Raw genomic sequence first — 21527 nt, forward strand, 5'->3', positions numbered from 1 at the left:
TTCTTCAAAGTTTCTCTAAAATATCCAAAGCCTCTCTAAAATGCCAGTCTCTTAACTGTGGGCACCTGCAAAATAAAAAAATACATTACATTCTTCTTATTTCAAGAAAGAAGTGCCAGGGCAGTCACAATCAGACTAAAGCAAAACCAAAATTCAACAGTGTAAAAGTTTAGTGTCTGATGTCTGGGACTCAGCCACGATTCTCTGAACCAAAGGGCCTGAGCCACTCCTCCAGTCCTGCCCTCAGCAGCACACCAGACTTGTCTCCTAGGCTCAGGCTGGCTCCCCTCCACAGCTCTTGCTGTTCTTTGGTGGCCATCACATGGTACTGGCGTTTCACAAAGAGTCTTTGCAAGTGGGCTGTACCTTCACCAGTTACCTCTCTTGGGTTCTCTTCAGGAACTGTGACCCCACGTGGTGCCAAGCCTTAGTTTCCCTCCGTGACTCCTTAAATTCTGGGACTTTCACTGCACCCTCATCAATGGTTTCTTCTCTCCTCTCTTGGCACCAAGCCTCAGATGTTCTCCATAACTCCTTCATGCCTCCAAAGCCAGCATCACCTACATGACTCTTATTCATTACCAAGACTCCTGAGATTCAGCCTCAGCCCCACTTGGATCACAGTTTCTGTATGCTGACCCTGAAGAAACACGTCTCAAAAGATTTCACCTCAGGGACTGGTCTCTTCTTAACTATTGCTAATTTCTTAGCTCCAGCTGGCTAACATCATTTGTCTTGGCAAAGGTTTCGTTTCAGTTGTGCTAGTCTCTTATTAATCGTGGCTGATTCTTCATCCCCAGATGACCAAAAACAGATACTTAATTCAAAATAGCATATAAATGGCCCTGACAGTCTTTCCTCCCTCTGAAATGTCACAAGCCAGGCTTCTATCATCTTCACCTCTCAACATTCTTATCTTCTATGCTCCCACAGAACAAGCCTGAGCTCTGAGCACTTGATGGCTTTTCCAGCCCAAATCTCAAATGCCACCACAGTCTTCCCAAAAGCACGTGGCTGAGTCTGCCACAGCAATACCCCATATCCTGGTACCAATTTCTGCCTTCGTTAGTTAGCAAACTGTTATTCCATCCAGAGCTCAACTACTGTTTTCCTTGATGATGTCAATATCAAGATACAATGGGCAAAAGTGTCTGACATCCTGACCTGGGACTGATAACTGGCACATGGTTTCTATTGGAAACCAAACACTGGAAAATGGCTGGCCATTAAGTATTAATAATCTAGGAATTTGCAACTGTACTACTCAGGAGTATACCTTACAGAAAGACATGCAGATGTAATACCAAAAACAGACATAGACATTCCATAGTGGCACTATTTATAACTCTTTGTATTTTTAAGTAATATAGTTTGGGTTTTGTTGTTGTTGTTGTTTTTTGGTTTTTGGTTTTTTTGGTTTTTTTTTAAGAATAGCAGTTAAAGCCGGGCGGTGGTGGCACATACCTTTAATCCCAGCACTTGGGAGGCAGAGGCAGGCAGATTTCTGAGTTCGAGGCTAGCCTGGTCTACAAAGTAAGTTCCAGGACAGCCCAGGCTACACAGAGAAACCCTGTCTCAAAAAAAACCAAAACCAAAACCAAACAAAACAAAACAAGAATAGCTGTTAAAGGCGGGCAATGGTGGCACACACCTTGAATCCTAGTACTTGGGAGGCAGAGTCAGGCTGATCTCTTAGTTTGAGGCCAGCCTGATCTACAATGCAAGTTCTAGGAAAGCCAGGGCTATACAGGAAAAAAAAAAAAACAAAACAAAAAAAAAAAAACCTGTCTTAAAGAAACAAAAACAAACAGAACAGTAGCTAAATATGAGAGAGTTTTCAATCACCACTGTACTGGCTGGTTTTGTGTCAACTTGACACAAGCTGGAGTTATCACAGAGAAAGGAGCTTCAGGTGAGGAAATGCCACCATGAGATCCAGCTGTGGGGCATTTTCTCAATTAGTGATCAAGGGGGAAAGGCCCCTTGTGGGTGGTGCCATCCCTGGGCTGGTAGTCTTGATTCTATAAAAGAGCAGGCTGAGCAAGCCAGGGGAAGCAAGCCAGTAAGTAACATCCCTCCATGGTCTCTGCATCAGCTCCTGCTTCCTGACCTGCTTGAGTTCCAGTCCTGACTTCCTTTGGTGATGAACAGCAATGTGGAAGTGTGAGCTGAATAAACTCTTTCCTGTCTAACTTGGTCATGATATTTTGTGCAGGAATAGAAACCCTGACTAAGACAACCACGATACTGCTTCATGGTGAGTCCTAATAACCTGCAACTCAAGTTCATTAGTACTAGGAAATTTTACTAAATTGGAAATTTCTTCACTTACATATGCCAAATCAATTTTTTTTCTGAAAAATATTAAAGAACAATCTGAGAAAATGGAGATAACAAGGACTGCCTTTTCTTACTATGTATCCGAATTTTTCATAAGACCTCAGGAATTCAAATACTGTAATAGTGCAGAACAAGAGCCCAGGGCTAGCAGGGTGGCTGGGGGCAAAGCCTGACAACCTGAGTTGCATCTCCAGGACTCACACGGTAGAGGGAGAGAACTGACGCCAAGGTACGTCTGACCTTGTGCTGGCTACTAGTTTTATGTCAACTTGACACTAGCTAGTCACCGCACTGGCCTGTGGGCAAGCCTGTTGAGCATTTTCCTGACTGATGGTTATGTGGGAAGGCCCACCTCCCTCACTATGGGTGGTACCACTCCTGGGCTCCTGATCTTGAAGGACATAAGAAGGCAAGCCACAGAGAGCTTTAGTTTCTGTACTGAACTGTGATGTGAAAGTGTAAGCTGAAATAAACCGTGCCCTCCACAAGCTACTTCTGGTCATGGTGTTTTATCACAGCCACAGAAATCCTAATCAGATAGACCTCTAAACCTACATGGTGTGACTAAATAGAGACATTTATAATAAAATGATTTTAAAGTAAATGCAGGATTTTCAGTTGGTGGGATCTGAGCTGCTGTCAGCTCTCCTCACTTACCAGCCTGTACTGTGCTCTCTCTCACACCACACTCAGTGCTTCACCTTTCCCGAGCTCCCTTCCCTGGGCCCCTGAAGGCTCTGAAGGAGCTGCACCCGCTTCCCAATCTAATCCACTGAGTCCATCTTTGTGGCTGCTGCTGTCTCTGCCTGACCTCCCCAACAAGGCAAAGCTCTGTTTACTCCAAATATCACTTTATACCTTTCTGTTGATTTTGCAGCACCTGTTTTTCATTGTTGTTATTTTGGTTTTAGACAGGGTCTCACTGGACGCACACTGGTCTACTGCTGGCCAGAACTCGCTATGTCGCCCAGGTGGGGCCCTAAGCCTGGCACTGATCCTCCTCCCTCTGCTTCCCAGGGTGCTGGGATTACAGGCATGCACTACCACAGCTGCTCCAATGCTGTAATTTTATCGGACTCAATATCAGGTAATCCATAATAGATGATTTTTCAAATACCATCCTTAGTCACCATTTAATACTTTATGAAATTTCTAGCTGATTTTGTAGAAACAGGAAGTTCAATGCTTTCTTGACCTCAAAAAAGCATGACCTCATGTAGAGGTCAGAGGGTAACCTCAGGTGTTGGTCCTCACTGTCTTGTTTGAGATGGGGTCTCCTCTGTTCACCCCTTCTAGGCAGAAGGGCTGGTGCCCGGTTTTCTGATATCTTCTCCATTTCCCCATCTGGTAGCTCCTGAGATTTCCAGCATGTCAGTCCTGTTGTTTTTTCTTTCAAATTCTAGCAAACTTGTCCCATGAAGTTCTGTTCTTAGTCTGTTTAAAACTCTTTCATCTTCAAGACCGAGAACTCACAAAAGACACCCAGGGCTCCCCGTAATACCCCTGCCTTGGACACCATGCTCCCACAATGCCCCTGTGCTCCCTGTAATACCCCTGCCTTGGGCTCCTGAGGACCGGGATTGAGCCCCCACTGTGCTCCCCTGTCATCTTTCACTCTGTTTTGTAAGAGGCGCTTCTGTTTTCTCGTGCACCTTTAGACTCCGCAAGAGAACCCGGCTCCTGAAACTGGTTATGAAAGTAAACTAGGGAATAAGGCACTATGGATGTTCCGAGCCCTGGCTTTAGGCTACATTGCAGGTAAAAATAAATGTAAGTACGTAAGCCTGGGGAGATGGTTTAGACTGGGCAGTGCTTGCTGCACAACGTAAGGACATGAGCTTCATCTCCCAGAACCCAAACAAAAAGCCTGAGCAGCAAATCCTGGCACTGAGGAGGCAAGGACTGCATGATGCTGGGATCTGCTGGGCAAGTCTGTCTCAGCAGCATCAGCAGCTCCAGGTCCAGTCAAAGACTCTTAACGAAAAGGTGGAGAACAATTGAGGAAGACACCGACTGTAAGCCGCTGGCCTGCACAGTGTCTGTACAAACACAAGTGCATGTGTCTCACACACAGGAAGTATAAATACCTAAATGTAATTTAGTTTCAGAGCTGAAAGAAAATTCAAAACATTAGTAACCAAGGACAGTGTGAGGGCTGGGTAGAAACCACTGTTCAACAGCTAAGTCCTGGAAGGTTGCTCAGGCCCTTTACCAGAGCACCACCTGGTGGACATCTAGCAACTTTTTTTTTTTTTTAAGATTTATTTACTATGCATGCAGCATTCTGCCTGCACGCATGCCTGCAGGCCAGAAAAGTGCACTAGATCTCACTATAGATGGTTGTGAGCCACCATGTGGCTGCTGAGATTTGAACTCAGGACCTCTAGAAGAGCAGTCAGTGCTCTTAACCACTGAGCCATCTCTCCAACCCCTGGTAACTCACGGATGTCAATGAGACTGAAAAAAGGACCAACAGGATGATTACTGAATGCCCCCCACGGCCCCATGCAAACTCAGAAAGTTGTTGCCATTAGTCTATGACTACACATACCTGGATGAGGTCCAAGATCCCAAGTTCACTCTCTGATGAATCCACACAAAACACAAAGTAGAGGGTGGCATAGTGCCGGTAAATCAGTTTGTAGTCAGAGCCACCAATCAAACTGGAAGACAGTAGTAGCAGTTGAGAACCCAAATCTAAGGTAAACTTATCAAAGAAACCCTGCACCAAAGGATGGGATGGGCCTAACGAAGAAGAGCAGGCATTTCCACGTGGATGGCAACTGAGTGTGGACAGGGAACTTGAGGCCCCCTGACTCCTTCTTTGCCTTTCTCTTGCAAATGACCATACTTCAGAGTGATGACCAGGGGCTACAGAGATAGCTCAGCGGTTAAGAGCACTGTCTGCTCTTCCAGAGGATTCAGGTTCAATTCCCAGCACCCACATGGCAGCTCACAACTGTCTGTAACTCCAATTCCAGGGGCTCTGACACCCTCACATAGACACAGGCAGGCAAAACACCAATGCACATAAAATAGAAATAAACAAAATATATAAAAAGAGAAAGAAAAAAAATTCCGTGATGGCTGAAGCTCAGTGCAGGTGTTTCTCAGAGAATCAGGTGTCTTCCTGAGCAGCCCATGCTAAGAACAGGGTATATGGGTCTGTAGTGGTGCACACCTTTCATCCTAGCACTAGGAGGCAAGCAGATTTCTGAGTTCAGGGCTAGTCTGGGCTATACAGAGAAACCTAGTTGTGTCCGACCCCAAGCCCTGCAACCCCCACCAAACAAAAGAACAGGTTGTGCGGCACCAGGCAGCCAGGGACCCCTGCGTGTACTAGAAAAATGAAAGTGACGAAGACCACCCAAAGTGGAGCTGGGGAGTAGGGAGACAGCCACCTGAAGCTGATGGTTTACCTTCCACCTTCTAAGAAGTTACAGATGTTGTCATCTCGCTTGAGGACCAGATGGAAAGTCTCTCGAACAATCTGCTGTTGAATTTCTTCTGGCTATGGAACAACGACAAAAAGAAGAGTCAGGGGGCATGTGAGGAAAATGTGCACCCATCACTACGAACAGATACATAAAGAAGGACTTCTGGACTAGAGAGATCAGCAATGAATAGCACTGGGTACTCTTCCAGAGGACCCAGGTTCAATTCCAAGCACCCACATGTAGGCTCACAACTGCCTGTAACTCCAGTTCCGGGGGTCTGACACTCTCACACCAATGCACAATCAATCAATCAATAAAGGAAGGAAGGGCTTCCACATGGGGCACAACTGGAAAGGCTCACGCATAAGCACTCAGCAGAGGGTGACGATGGGAAGCCTTGTTTTCAAGGCTACAGTGATTAACGTGGCCTTATTGACCTCGGTATTTCCGTCACAAGCCTTCATATCTTACAGGCAGGCTCAGAATCAAACGAGGAAGCAGAATCCATCATCTCACAAAAACCCTCGATCTTTGTTTTTAATCTGACCCAACCCTCTGACATCAATACTGGGTGTTTAACTACTCCCAAAGCTCCAGAGCTGTATGAAGGTCAAGATGTAATCACGCGGTCTCAAAGATAACGTTGTCATTTTTACTTTAATACCAGTACTACATATAAGATGCTGTTTTACTCACAGACAAAGGGTTACTGGGAAAAGAGAAAATGTATTTACAGATCTGAATTTGGGACATCTGAACAAAACTCCAAAAAAAAAAAAAAAAAAAACCCACTTTTCATTTAAGAGTCGCTTGTAATCTTGAGATACCTCAACAGTGAATGAAGCACATGATTAATCACATTTGATTTCCACTTGTATGTAAGAGTTTAATACTAGGTATGGCACACTTTTTTTTTTTTTTAAAAGCCATGTATGGTGGCTCACTCCTGCAAGGCTGCAAGGTTACCTAAGACAGGACGGTCACTAAGGAGGAGGACAGCCTGGTTTATATGGTAAATTGCTGGCCAGCCTGAACCACAGGGTCAGTCCTCATCTCAACAAAACAAAACAGAAGGAGGTGGGGTAGAGAGGGGAGGAGAAAGGAGACTCACTGCAGAGGACCATGTGTCTAAGCCTAGCACTTAGGAAGAAGGTGAGACCCTGGATAAGGGGGGAAAGTCGGGCGTGGTAGTGCTTTAATAATAGCACTTGAAGAGGCAGAGGGATGGATCTCTGAGTTCAATGACAGCCTGGTCTACACAGTAAGTTCCAGTTCAGCCAGAGATATGGAGTGAGAACCTGTCTCAAAACAAACAGACAGACAAGATAAGGAAGAAACCAGGCAGAAACGAAGTAGTTAAAACTTCTAGATCAGAACCTGGTAATGGTGGTGCACGCCTTTAATTCCAGTGCTTGGGGGACAGAGGCAGGTGGATTTCTGAGATTTCGAGGCCAGCCTGGTCTACAGTGAGTTCCAAAACAGCCAGGGCCACAAAGAGAAACCCTGTCTTGGAAAACAAACAAACAAACAAACAACAACAAAACCTTCTAGATCAGGAACTGGAGAATTGATTCAGCCATTAAGAGGATTTGTTGCTCCTTCAGAGGACCAGGGTTCAATTCCCAGTAGCCAGGTGATGGCTGATAACCATCAATAAACATGGTTACAAGGAATCTAATGCCATCTTCTAACCTCCAAGGGCACCAGGTACACATGTAGTACACACATACATGCAGGCAAAATACTCATACACTTAAAATAAGTAAATCTATGAGTAATGTAAGCCCTCTGGTCAGTCTTCTCTCATGGTGTGTGTGATCAGTCGGCTGGGGATGATGTTTAAATGCACTTCGGCTTTACTCTGCCTGGGTGGGGGCCCGAGACTCTTGCTCTATCAAGCTCCCTCAAACAGCAGTGCTTCAGGTCTAGGGACTACACTCTGGACTGCATAACTAAGAAAAATGTTCACCTTCAATCTTCCTTAAACCAGAAAAATACATTAAAAAAAGTTTCATACTATACTACTGAACTTAGCTTTGAAATGGCCAGTTCTTTAAAAGCTATTAGGAGGGGTGGAGGGACACACACACACACACACACAACAAAAACAAAAAACAAAACAAAAACAGGTAACTAAACACTGGGAGGAAATGGTTGGCTCAGTGTGCGTTCTGAAAACCTCTCGGTATCTACTGAATGTAGGAATGCAAACTTGCTAATCACTGCCCCACAAACTGGACCAAATCAATCACGAGCTTCCTGGTTTCCATGGGAACAGCACACCAAGCTCACATTTGCTAGGCTGTTGTCAACGATGAACTCTGTGTGCTCAGAAACACAACGCTCACTAAGCATCAGTGCAAACTGACAAAACATCTTTCCAGCTAAAGCCTTTATCTACCTACAGGTGGACCTGGCAAACAGTGGGGATGGGGTGGCGGTATCAAACGAGGAGGCCAACTTACCACTGGCTCACCAAAAAGGCAAACCGCCGACTGACTGCTTACATGCCCCGGTTACTTTAACAACCCGTCCTGTCTTTTTACTACACTGCAATTTTCAAGGCAGTCTCACTCCAGCAGTTCGTAAACAATTCTATGATCTATATGATCTATATCTGATCATATGTATATATGATCTGTATCAGATAGAGATATACAATAAGCACAAGACAGGTTCAGCATCCTTAGTCACTATAGAAACTAGATAGACATCAAAACCATTTCAAAAGGAGATCAATTTTCATCCACTAAAATGCCTTCAATAAAGACAGCGTGGCTAGGACTATACAGCTCAGTGGTGGAGGACTGCCTAGAGTGAGGGAGGCTCTGAACCCCTCCCTAGTTCAGAAGGAGACATAAAGACATTGGGATACTGATACATCGCTGATAGCAATACACAACAACTAGGAAAACACTTTCCCAGTTTCCCACTTAGTTATTATGTGGCCTAATGATTCTACTACATATAAAGTCAGGAGAAATAAAAAGAAATGTCCATACTAAAACTCAACGCATGAATGTTCAGAGCAATTACTGGGAAATACAGATGACCAGCAGAACACAGTGGTGCATGCCTGTAACTCCAGGATGATCTCTTTTGGTGGTTGGTTGCGTTTGGTTTTGCTTGCTTAGGGACAGGGCAGTTGATTGCAAACAGGGTAGTTGATCATTAACGGTAAGTTTCTTTAGTAGAGATAAAAATGTTCTCAAATTGTGGCAGATGCCACTAAACTGCATACATTAAGTAGCTGTATAGTGATTTTTAGCTCAATGAAACTTAGAAACTAGGAGAAACAAATGCACGTGCAAATTGAAGTTGTAAACCCTGTCTTGAAAAACAAAAACAACAACAAAAAATTGAAGCTGTATTCAGTGTTCTATTTAAAAACGTAGTTGGAAAATCCTATTTTAAAAAGCAAGTATCTTTTCATTTATGATGAAAAAAGGAATAAAAGGCCCAGAGACATTTCTTTTTGTTTGTTTGTTTGTTTTTCAAGACAAGGCTTCTCTGTAAAGCCCTGGATGTCCTGGAACTCACTTTGTAGACCAGGCTGGCCTCAAACTCAGAAATCTGCCTGCCTCTGCCTCCCAAGTGCTGGGATTAAAGGTGTGCGCCACAACTGCCCGGTGAGACATTTCTTAACGTGTAGAAAAGGTGGGGCTGAAGCCTGAAAGTCTTCTGATTTTATTCCCTCTCAGACGGAACCAGTCTCTCAGAAGGATATTTTAAAACCTAACCACGAATAAAATATTGAGGTACAGAAGGCAAAGAACGGCATTTACGTTTCCCCAAAGGAAATGTTTCCAGAAAATTCAAATGTGCATGAACATTGCCAAGGCATTCATTCCATGATGGCATTTGTTTAATTATTTGATTTCTTAAGATGCAGTCTGGTGTAGCTCAAGCTGGCTTAGAACTAGCTGTGTATCTGAGGATAACTTTGAAGTCCTGATCCTCTCACCTCCATCTCCCGAGTTCTGAGCTTTGAGGTGTGCACCACTACAACTGGCATCTTGTAATAGCTCATTTCCCCCTAGTTTTAAAAGAGACTTTCTGCAACCTTACTGGATAAAAAGTAGCCCAACCCTGATAAGTGCCAGCCAATGCTGAAGCAAGTGATTCCAGGAAAGAACTTCTCTCCATGCCCTTGAGAAAATATAAACTTAAAAGAACCCAACGACCAGATCATCACAAAACTACCCTCATCAATTTAAAAAAAAAAAAAAAAACAACAAAAAAATACAGAAACAAAAAACTTAAAAGACAGAGGCTCCTGTCACCCAAGATCTCAATGCGGCACACTGTGTACTGCGTCTATCCCTAAGACCCAAGGGAAAGTGTCACAAAACACAAAAAAGCGAAGCTCCAGGAAGGATGAGGGAGGAGCAAGGGGGTGGGTCATGCACTGTGCCAGAGCAGGAGATGCTGCTGAGCGCGGCTGCGGGCCGTGGGGAAGGGATGTCTCGGGTGCTCCGCAGGGGCATGGTTGGTCGGGCTGCACTCACAAAACGCTGGTAGAAGCGGACCAGCCGCGGTTTCCCATGGTTGTTGAAAACCAGAATCGCCTGAATCATCTTTACCGGTCCCGCTTCTCTCGGCACCAGCGGCTCCAAGAATGCACCTTCTTCCGGCACAACACGAACACTTCCTGTTGGTGTCCCGCTGAAAGCTACTCCCGGAAACTTAGTCTCCGTACCCCTGGGCACCGAGCACTAAAGGGTCCGGCCGCTCTGGGGGCCCGGGGAGGTCGGCGCGCTCTCCTGGGGAGCACGGCTGTAGAAGCCCAGGAGCACGGTCGCCTTTGCCAGCCTGGGAACGAATCCAAGCCTGGCTGGGACTGAGCCCCTCATTCTGGTTCCATCCTGGAGCCAACCGTGTCGGCAGCAAGCATCGAGACTGGCAATTCCTGCCAGCAGCCGCGCCAGTTTGAGGGACCAGTAGGTGTTGGTGTGGCTTCTTCTAACCTTGGACTAGCAAAAGCTAGGCCTTTATGTTGCAGTGAATTAGGCAAAAAGTCTGCCAGTGCAAATGGTCATTCTCTCCTTTAGATGGTGAAAGTTGACATCACATGGGATCTCTCATCCAATCCCATGTAAAAGGAACGGTTGGTCTCACCTTTTCTTATTTATTTATTTATTCGTTTGTTTGTTTGTTTGTTTGTTTGTTTTTATGTTATCTTTCTTTGAAACAGTCTCGCTGTGTCGCCCTGGCTGGCTTTGAACTCAGAGATTCGCCTGCCTCTGTGCCCCTAAATGCTGGGATTAAAAGCCTTCACCACCACATACATCCCTAGGATTTTAGTAAATAAAAATTCAAATGACTATTGCATTGAAGTGGGACAAAATGATTCAAATGTTGGGCTGAAATGTCAAAGACAATTCTAAAACAGAGTGGCAAGAGGGAACCAGCTTTGCCCACCAATCAGACCAAGCAGGATAATTTGAAGTATGTTTTAAAGTTACATTTATATGTTTTTTTGGAGAGGACCCACGCACCTGCAACGGTGCATGTGTGGAAATCAGAGGACAATTTGGGGAGTCAGTTCTCTCCTGCTGTGTAAAAGATCTAATGTAAGCCATCAGACTTGGCAGTGCCTTTACCTCACAAGCCTCAAATCATAATTAAAGGGGGAAGTATTATTGAACTGTAACACAATAGTCTGTGGTAAACAATTTTAAAGATTTAATTTTCATTATGTTGTATGTGTCCGAATGTTGCTTCAGGTGCCCTCAGAGACTAGAAGAGGCCACCTTAGAGCTGGAGTTTATAGGCAGCTGAAGTGAATGCTGGGAGCAACTCCAGTTGTTTGGAAGAGAAGTCATCTTTCCAAGCCCTTGGCCTGAAATAATTTTAATATATGATGTAGGGGGTATCATAGTTTGGCTGTAGGAAGGAATTCCACAAGTGCTGTTGAGATAACCGATTAGCACTCTGAAGAAAAAGCAGCTGAGTTTTTTCATACTTTCATATATGTTAGGGCCACAGAGTAAGGACCTGGGAGATGGCTGCACAGGCAAACTCACTTACCCTTTAAGCCTGACAAACTGAATTCAATGCCCAGAACCCAAGAGAGGAGAGAACTGGCTTCCAAAATTTGTCTCTCATTGCTGTGGCACGTGTGCACTCAAGTTCACACACAACATTAATAGCAATAAACGTGTATGATAATGATACAGCTCAAGATGTAGCACAGGTGTCAGAGCGCTTACACAAAACCCTGGATTCTGTCTCCAGCACTATAGCTGGTATGCCAGCACATGCCTGCGATACTCAGGAGACAGAGGCAGGAGAAAGGCAAAAGCTGGAAGTCACCCTTCAATGGGAGTAACAAAAGAAAAAGACGCAGGGGCCAGTGAGCTGTCTCAGCAGGTAAAGGTGCTTGCTGCCAATCCTGATGACCTGATTTGGAGTCCCAGAACCCACATGATCAGAGAACAAACTTAATTGTCCTCTGACCTCCATACACACACACACTAATAAATCTAAACAAACAAACAAACAAAAAAAACCAAACCTTTTTTGTTTAAAGAAATAGATGCAGGAAATGAAAAACATTTAATTTCACTATAAATAGAAGAAAAGGCAAATAAAAGTATATTTAAGAATTTTCACTTTATCAAATATTTATTCAAAATCTTCTTCCCCAATTCTGGTCAAAGTAGCATGGCATTGCTTCTCTCCTCCATTGATACTGAGACTGCAGTCTGAAACAATCCTTTTTGGTTTTGGTTTTGGTTTTTTTTTTCTTCGAGACAGTTTCTCTGTGTAGCCCTGGCTGTCCTGGAACTCACTTTGTAGACCAGGCTGGCCTCAAACTCAGAAATCCGCCTGTCTCTGCCTCCCGAGTGCTGGGATTAAAGGTGTGCGCCACCAATAGATGCAAAACAACCCTTCTTGGAAGCCATTTGGTAATCTAACAAGAATGTTACAGGTGCCAATTCCCAGTGATCTAACTCTAGAATCTTGTTTCTCAACCATCAAAAATACAGTGAGGAGTCGAATGGTGGTAAGTGCCTTTGACCCCAGCACTGTGGAAGCCAGCGCAGGCAGATCTCCAGGAATTTGTGATCAGCCTGGTCTAAAGAGTCCCCCAAAAACATGACTATGTGTTTTGACAGTGATGCCATAACAATAATGGGAAAAGTAACATCCAAACATTATGTGTTAAAGAGCCAAGATAATAACAAATATGAACAAGACAGAATGAAAATATGGGTCTTTCCCAGCTATTTAGGGATCCCACACAGTTTGAGCCAAGCCATCTTTCTGTCCTGGGAAGAGGGTTTTGTCTCGGTTTTTCTAACTGCTAAGCCTGAAATCTTTTACTTTTTCTTTTTTTGTTTGTGTGCGTGCCTGCCTGCCTGCCTGCGTGTGTTTGTGTGCGTGCGTGCCTGCCTGCGTGTGTGCGTGCCTGCCTGCCTGCCTGCGTGTGTTTGTGTGCGTGCGTGCGTGCCTGCCTGCGTGTGTGTGTGTGTGTGTGTGTGTGTGCGTGCGTGCGTATGTTGGGGTGCCCAGATGCTGCTGTGTGCATGAGTACTACAGTCAGCAAACAAGGTGGAGTTGGTTCCCCCTCCCACCAAGTGAGTTCTGAGGACTGAACCAAGCTTCAGGCTTGGTGGCCAAGCACTTGACTCACGAAGCTATCTTACCAACATTTTGATGTTCTTTTGCTTGCGTGGTTTTTGGTATTGGGTTTGTGAAGTGGGGTCTCAATCTGTAGCTCTGTCTAGCCTCAAACTGATGGCAACCCTGTCTATACCTCTGCCTCCCAAGCACAGGAATTCTAGGCATGAGCTTCCGGCCTGTCTTTGAGATCCTGTTCTTTTCTACAGAACACATGGTTTCCCCTTCCCCGGGAGTCTGATCTCAGCATAGCCCCTCAGGCTGGGCTACGGCTAAACAACCTTCTGAAGCCCAGCGCTGTGCACATCAGAGTATGAGCATCTTTCTTGACTCCTTCCTCTTTCCTGGGACTTGGTTCTGTTCTCTAAATACCTCTGGGCATGAGCCCTTTTCTCACTCTCTGTCTCTGTCTTTGCTGCAGACCAAAGCACAGTGATCTCTCACCTGATACCCTTATGGATAACCACATTCCCCACCACCTTCAAGGGTAAGGCCCCATCATGACTAGTCTGTAAGACACCCCAGATACGGGGACACCAACGATGTGATTCTATATCCTCTTACTTTTTTTTTTTTTTTTTTTTTTTTTTGAGACAGGGTTTCTCTGTATAGCTCTGGCTATCCTGGAACTCACTTTGTAGACCAGGCTGGCCTCGAACTCAGAAATCAGCCTGCCTCTGCCTCCCAAGTGCTGGGATTAAAGGCGTGCGTCACCACACCCAGCTTCCAAAAACCTTTTGTGGCAGGGGACAAGGAAGAGACTAAGCTCTGAACTTGAATCCTGGCTCCTCCCCTTAGGAACTGAAGAGTTAGTTGTCTGCCCTGCTTGAACCTCTCTTCCTCCTCTGTGGTTTGCATGTGGAAGCAGAAGTCTGGTGATCAGAAATGTAGACTTTGATCCCAGCATTCAGAAAGCAGAAGTAAGCAGATTTCTGTAGTTCAAGGCCAGCCAGGAGTATATACTGAAACCTTCCTTCAAAAAGAAAAAGAGTGGGGGTGGAGTGGGGGTGTGGACTTCAGGCCTGGGGATGTGGCAGGGTGCCTGCCTAGTATACCCAAAGCCCTGAGTGTGAGCCCCAGCACCACATAAACCAGGCATTTGGATGCATGCTTGTAATCCCAGCCCTGGGCAGGTAAAGGCAGGAGTCTCAGAAGGTCAAGGTCATCCTCAGCAACACAGCAAATTCAAGGTCAACCTGTAATGTATGTGCTCCTCCCTCTGAAAAAGGAAATGTAGCCTTTGAAACTGACTGCCTGGATGTAAATTCCTTTCTCTGGCAATAGATACTATTCATAGAGCCTCAAAGCTTCAGTCTTATGTATCCAAAATGGGGATATTTATCCTATGTACATCATAGGGTTGTTGTGACAGAGTACTCCAAGTACTTAACATAAGCACTAGCATCAGGAAGAACTCAGTGTTGTCAGTACCGGTCACAGAAAGCATCTGTCATTGAGTTTGAACCATGAAGTCAGATCAGTAATCCCTGTCCTCCCTCACCCTTCTTCCCAGGATCAGGCAGGATGCATACACCTGCCATGGTCACACTCAAGACACGTAGACTTCCGTTCTAGATCTTGTCACAGGGCTGAGCAGGGGCACACTAAGACTGAGGTTCTCGTCTAGGATTGTGACTCAGCTAGAAGACCTTAAACACGAGACAAGACCCCAGTCGTGGAGGAATTCTTTCCTGAACAGTACTCACTCCTAAGAAGTTCTCCAAGTACAAAAACAACAAGATGAGTCATACCAAAGCAGACGGTCTGGGACTTGTTGGTGTAGACTGTGGTGGATCACTCACCAGGAAGCGTGGGGCACTAGGTTTAACCACCAGCACTATTTATTAAAAAGAAAATATTTTAAAAATATAAAAAGTTGGCTCAGTGGAATGAGTCAGGACCTGGGACCAGCTAGACACAGCTGGGAAGGCTGTAGGCCTTCCCAAAAACGGCATCTTTAGGACAGCAGCCAGATAGGTCTGTGATAACTAGCTTTATGTCAACCTGACAGAAGCTAGAGTACCCCGGCCCAGCCCATTCTAGGTAATGCCATTACTGAGCTGGTGGTCCTGGGTTCTAGAAGAAAGCAAACAGAGCAAGCCAGTTTGCAGCACACCATGGTCTCTGCTCCTGCCTCCAGGTTCCTGCCCTGCTTGAGCTCCTGCCCTCACTGCTTTACTGGTGATGAACTGTTCTGTGGATCTGTGAGTGAAATAAACCCTTGCCTCCCCAAGTTGCTTTGGGTTGTCGGGTTTCATCGGAGCAGTAAGAGCCCTAAGACAGAGATCTAAGGCAGGAAAGCCCACAGAGGCACAGAGCTGAATAGAAATAAAGAAGTGGTGTGGGACAGGGAAGAACAGACAGAGGAAGACTGGAACAGGAGAACAGAGGCACAAGAAGAAGCTGGCACAGGGTAGAAAGCAAAGAAAGAAAACTGCAGGATTGGAAAGAGCCGGCGCTCTTACCCCCTGAGTCCCTCTGGACTCAGACAAGGAGCCTTTGTCAATTGTGTACCTTGGAGGACTCATCTAGTCCATGCCAGCTACCTAGAGAAAGGAATACTGGAGATAGGTCTAGGAATGCTAGCCTTGCATCCAAAGAGGGCCACAGACATACAAAAGCCATAGCCTGGAGACCCTTGGTGAGTACTGAGGTCTTGGGTTTGATTTCATCAGAGGGTGTTCAATGATATTCTGCTTGACAACCTGATCTCTCCAAGGTAGAAGTTGGTGTGGCCACTTCTCAGCGACACCATCCCAGATGCTGGTCTAGTTGAGGAGGCACCTCAGTCATCCTGGAGACAAGACAAAGAGGCCCAGTCAAGGGCTGTGAGTAAGGCTGAATTCATAACAGTCTTCTGGCTATCTTCAGGTGAGGGTCTGGGCCTGTGGTATTCAGAGGACCCTCAGCCACTGCCTTGGCCTCACCTCCTCAGAGCTGGCTCCAGAGCCCATCCAGCAACCCCACCACTTGTCAGCTGGGAGCCCAGACCCACCACACTCACTCCTCTCACCTTTGGTCAATGTCTGAGGTAAATCCCCCATTTTTCTGCAGCTTCTTTGCTCTACCTACTTTATTTGGAGGCTTTAGGTATCAATTCAAATCTTTAAGTGACTACACTTCAGATGAACAACTAAATAAAAGCCACAAACTAAGTAGGATGCTAACCCTCGGCCCAGGAGGCATTAGTGCTTCCCAGTCTAGACTAAGGAGGAGAAAAACCATGTGGTTGCCCCAGGGCCAGCCCATGATGAGTGTAGCACTACAAGAGGAATGTTTCCAAACTAAAGGAGAGTCCCTGGTTCCTTCTGTAATCTTTTCTTCCCACCCTTGCTTTTATACATCTCTGGGGCTTTGTGTCCATCCATAGGGCAGGTCAGCTCCTCCAGTAAGAAAAGCCTTAGGTTGTCACCTTCTCTTAATTTCCTGATGCTAACACCCTCTTGGGAAGCACACAAAATTTATCTCGCCTTCTATTCCTTTGCCCTCAACCCTACCTGTATGTATAAACTCCCACCAGGAGACACAACAGTGCCGGGCCAGTTCCACAGCTGCCCTCTTCACCTACCCATTCCTCGTCCTCTGCCCCATCTCCTTGCTCTCGGATCTCTACTGTGTTCCTCTCTGAAGACTTCTGGGCCATGATATTGTCTGTCCAGGAAGCTCCCGTCTTTCCATCACCAGCAAAATTACACTTGGTCACTGTCCCCAGCTCCAGTTTGGCTAAGGAATCTGAAAGAAGAGAAATTCAATGGCCTTTCTTCTTGTAGATTGGTCAGCGTATGGCCCTTCATTCTAAGTCCTCTAAGTCTGGGTTGTTCTCTGGTGTGACCACTAAGATTTTTGGTGGGACTCCCACACCATTAGAGAATAAGGGTTAGCCACAGGAAGCAAGGAGTTAGAGGATACCCTGGGATATAGTAGATCTAGTCTAATTGCCCCAGAGCAGTTGGCCACAGATTTGGGAGTAAATCTCAAAATCACAGGTCATGTCCTGTGGGAAACCCGACCTGGCCTTCTCCCATTGCTCTAAGCAAAAGAGAAGGGGAGCCTCTGAAAGGTGGCCAGGGGCCCCAGAAGCTATTGGAACAGGCAAAACAAGTCACACTGCTCACCTATGAAGGGACCATCACCCCGAGTTTTTAACCGCACTCCAGTCCCCAGTTCGAGTTCCATGACCTCCATCTCTGACTCAGGCATCCAGAATGCCACCGCCTGGTCTGGGGTGAGGCTCTCTGTCAACTCCAGCAGCTCGGGCTTATTTACCAGGCCCTTCAGCGCCTCCAGGGTGAGCCGGTCTGTGTCGCCCTTGGCTTCCACCTCTGTAGAGCATATGGTGCAGGAGGGTTAGTGTTCCCGGAGGATAAACATTCTCTGAGGATCTTCAGGAGCTGGTAAGGACATCTGTCCTGCTACTCATCAGAGAATCCCACAGCAGAGGCGTCGTTGCCTGGACTCTGGAGCCAGGCTACCTGGAGTAAATCTAGATTCTGGCACAATCTAGGACAAGTGATCTTTCTCTTTGTCCTTGGAGAATGAGGATAAAAATGGCGTGCAATGTAGATGAAAAAAAGAAAAGAAAAGAAGAGAAAAAGCAAGCTGAGAAGCTGAGCAGTTAGCACAGTGTCTGGCTTCCAGCCACTCTCAGCAGGGGTCTCTGCTTTCGTTATTCCCATTTCAGTGGTGAGAGAAACCAAGACTTAGCTGGGGCAGCATTCAAACACCCACTGCCTTCCCACTGAGACTCTGTTCTAGATCCAGCAGCCAGCCTGTGGTCAGCACCCTCTACTGGCCTACTCCAGGCAACTCCCAGGAGCTCAGGGAGGAAGCCAAGAGGTAAGCCTGCAGGTGGGGCTTACCGAGAAACAGCCATCTATAAGGTTGCTGAAAGCTTACATGAATACCACTGTGCCCAGCACAGTGTCCCCAGGGCTTGTCTGACTTCCTGCTGTGGCAGTCACATAAACCCTTTCTTCTTTAAAGTTGGTTTGTCAGGCATTTTGTCGTAGCAACAAGAAAAGTAACTAATATGCTTCACAGATAGACTGAGAGCCAAAAATCAAACATCCAGTAGGAGAACCGAGAGAGACTGCTGGGACCTGGCCTGCTCCCCGCACAGTGATAGTCGGAGCCGGAAGCCAAGCCTGGGGATGATTCTGCCAGACTTCAGGAGATGGAAGCCATTAGGAATGCCAGCCTGCAGCCTGGTCTACAGAGTGAGTTCCAGGACAGCCAGGGCTATACAGAGAAACCCTGTCTCGAAAAACCAAAAAAAAAAAAAAAAAAAAAAAAAAAAAAAAAAAAAAGGAATGCAAGTCTGGCTCCCAGGACTAACATGGGATACTGGGGAATTCTGAGGGCCTCAGGGGAAGGAATCCAACAAGGGATGCTCAAGCCAGAAACTCTAACATTCCTCTTGGAAGGCTATTAGAAAAGGAAGAGCCCAGGATACCTACTGTAAGATGACATGAGGAAGCCTGTGTTCACCTTCCTGGTGGCACTGAAGTTGGGCTCAATTTCATTTCCCTTGGGGTCAAACTTACGCCTGTGGATACAACTGGGCTGGATATACAGCACATAGTAGCGTTCCTGGATGAGGCAAAGAAAGGGTGAGGGGACTCCTTCACTCCCTACCCGAATCCCAGCATACCCAAAACACGTAGCCCAGGCTCTCCCTGCAGCCTCTGCCCACCTCACCCTCAGCTCCAGAATCCCATCCCCGTTGCTACCCTGCTGCATAGGCTGGACAGATGCCTCGTTTAAATACTTGTTCATTTTATACATTTTTATACTTACTAGAGTCACATATAGCATGCTACAAAAGCCATGGCAGGACAACAAAAGGCCTGACTCCAAGGCTTCCACACAGCCAATGACCTGTAACTTTAATCCAAGTACCAAGGTCCCTACAGGCCACAAGGCAGGATCGAAGTAGCCAGCAAGCCTCAGAAAGGCCATGAACTCAAGGAGGGCAGTCTCCTTGCTATTCCCACAGACACAGCAGTGGGGCAAATCACTCCAAGCTCTGTATGCCTCAGTTTCCCCTTTCTTGGAATAGCATGACATGTCTTTTCAGGGACATTACAAGGAACCAGTGACAAAATGGAAGAGGACATGGCTTCTGCCGTATGTATCGTCAAGAGTTAAGGGCACAAGAGACACATCTGGAAAGGGTCTGGGTGAACACCTGCCTGCACCAGGCTAGCTGAGGCAGACCAGCTTGGTACAGCTCTCCTGGGCAGGCTGAGTGGAGACTCCAGATCGGTGTGTCCCCCTACTGACTTGCAATCTAAAGAGCAGAGAGTTGTGGCAAGATCTCTGGGCATGAAAACGACCAGCCAGTAGCATGACTGCTCTCATGGAGTATAACACAAATGCATATACTGAAGCATGATGGTGCACACCTAGAATCCCGGCAGAGGGAAGGGGAGCTCTTAAGGTCAAGGCCAGCCTGCTCTAGAAATGGTGTTCCAGGATAGCCAGGGCTACATAGAGAAACCCCTGTCTGAGAGAGAGAGAGAGAGAGAGAGAGAGAGAGAGAGAGAGAGAGAGAGAGAGAGAGAGAGACAAGGCTGAATGAAGAATCAGGCCTCTCAGCCCCAGCCCACCTTGGGAGGGCCTGATGCTAAGCTGAGATTTAGAGACCAAGGACCCAGGAGACAGTGTGGTCAGCGCTAGAAGAGGCTGTCTGAAAGGACCCAGAAGGGATGTGGGCTGGTACAGCTGTGAGTGCCCATGGACACCTGGACTGTGTGGGCTATGAACATATCCTGAAGAGGCTGTGAAGCACAGACAGAAGGTCGTACAGGAGCTGCTAACCTGGATGTCAGCATGAGGTCTGTATATTCAGGCTAGACTGGGTTTGGGGGCCTGTCTGTCTTTTCAGTTGTAGCAGAGGTTCTTCTTGCAAGAACCATGTAGTCCCTCTCATCTGCCTGCTACCCACTGCAAGGCTAAGTCCCCCTTTTACCAGTCCTACTTGGCTGTAGCAATCTGTTCTGTGACCTCAGTAACGGATCTTAACCCAGCAAAGGAGATATCATGTGGGTGAGGGAGGAGACTCTGGGAGGGCCAACCAGGATACAGCCTCACCTTCCTGCCCTGGGCATCCAAGATGCTGTGCCGAGATACATCCACGAGCTCCCCCTCCAGCAAGATGCCATTTCCCCTGGGGATAAGAAAGGATGCTCATTGTCAGTCCTCAAGAAAGCCATCCTCGGGTTTAATGGCCTGGGTGAGAATCTGCGCTGAGACAGAAACAAGTCTCACCCCAGTCTCCTTGTCACCTGTCTCTGAGAAGGCCTGGAACAAAGCAACCACACTCTGCTTCCACCATCAGAACCTCCATAGCTTCAAAGAACCTTCCCAAGAGAAGGTTCTATGCCAAGGCCAAGAGATGTCTCCCTACCACCACAGATGCCTCAGGAATCATTACGACCAACCCCTCAGGATTCTCACCCACAAAGGAGGAGCAAACAGCTGCCTCACTGTGTTCCTCTGGTGCTGGGCTAGCCTGAGGTCATGAACGCAAAGGTAAATGTAAACTATGAAGCACTGACTAAACGTAAAGCATATTTTTTACAGCTGGGTTTGACCACGCACATCTGTAATCCGTGCACTAGGGAAGGAGGATTGCTCTGAGTTCAAGCCTAGCCTGGGCGACACTGTGAGTTCAAGCCAAGCCTTTAATACATAGCAAAAATGCTGTAAATAAATAAATGATCCTACACTTTTAAGCAAATTTGGGAGTGTTGCGGCCTGTTCCTTTTAACATAACTGTAACCATTTTGTATTCAGTCTCCGTTTTGCTCTTAAGGTGAAATTCAGTTCAGATTCCTAGACTCTTATTTCTCAGAAGTAATCATCCATAGCTGACACTAAAGAGTGTTACTAATAAGCCAAAAAGTTCAGGCCGAATCACTTGTCCCTGTTATGTCAATGTTCTGAAATTCTTCTATCCACCACCCCTCTCACCTCACTCAGGACCAGTCAGCTTAAAGGCTGGCTGATAGTAGTCTGTCATGTTAGCCAAAAATGTTGTACCATGCCGGGCGTGGCGGCGCATGCCTTTAGTCCCAGCACTCGGGAGGCAGAGGCAGGCAGATTTCTGAGTTTGAGGCCAGC

The 21527-nt window shown here is 46.5% G+C and overlaps 2 protein-coding genes across 2 annotated transcripts in view; both read right to left on the reverse strand.

Moving 5' to 3' along the window:
* The window catches only part of LOC110297849 (AP-3 complex subunit sigma-2), a 43542-nt gene extending 33134 nt beyond the window's left edge, over nt 1-10408 (reverse strand). Inside the window, exons 1-3 of the mRNA XM_021166886.2 lie at nt 10286-10408; nt 5760-5851; nt 4892-5003 (exon numbers count right to left, since the gene is read on the reverse strand). Of these exons, the coding sequence (XP_021022545.1) occupies nt 4892-5003; nt 5760-5851; nt 10286-10354 (273 nt within the window). The 5' untranslated portion in view covers nt 10355-10408. The remainder of the gene's footprint in view (nt 1-4891; nt 5004-5759; nt 5852-10285) is intronic.
* A 4814-nt stretch (nt 10409-15222) lies between these two features.
* Nucleotides 15223-21527, reverse strand: part of Arpin (actin related protein 2/3 complex inhibitor) — an 8176-nt gene continuing 1871 nt past the window's right edge. The window contains exons 2-6 of the mRNA XM_021166885.2: nt 20496-20571; nt 18860-18992; nt 17519-17725; nt 16972-17135; nt 15223-16197 (exon numbers count right to left, since the gene is read on the reverse strand). Coding sequence (XP_021022544.1) covers nt 16189-16197; nt 16972-17135; nt 17519-17725; nt 18860-18992; nt 20496-20571 — 589 coding nt within the window. The 3' untranslated portion in view covers nt 15223-16188. The remainder of the gene's footprint in view (nt 16198-16971; nt 17136-17518; nt 17726-18859; nt 18993-20495; nt 20572-21527) is intronic.

This window comes from Mus caroli, chromosome 7 (assembly GCF_900094665.2).
Source record: "Mus caroli chromosome 7, CAROLI_EIJ_v1.1, whole genome shotgun sequence".
NCBI classification, from domain to species: domain Eukaryota; kingdom Metazoa; phylum Chordata; class Mammalia; order Rodentia; family Muridae; genus Mus; species Mus caroli.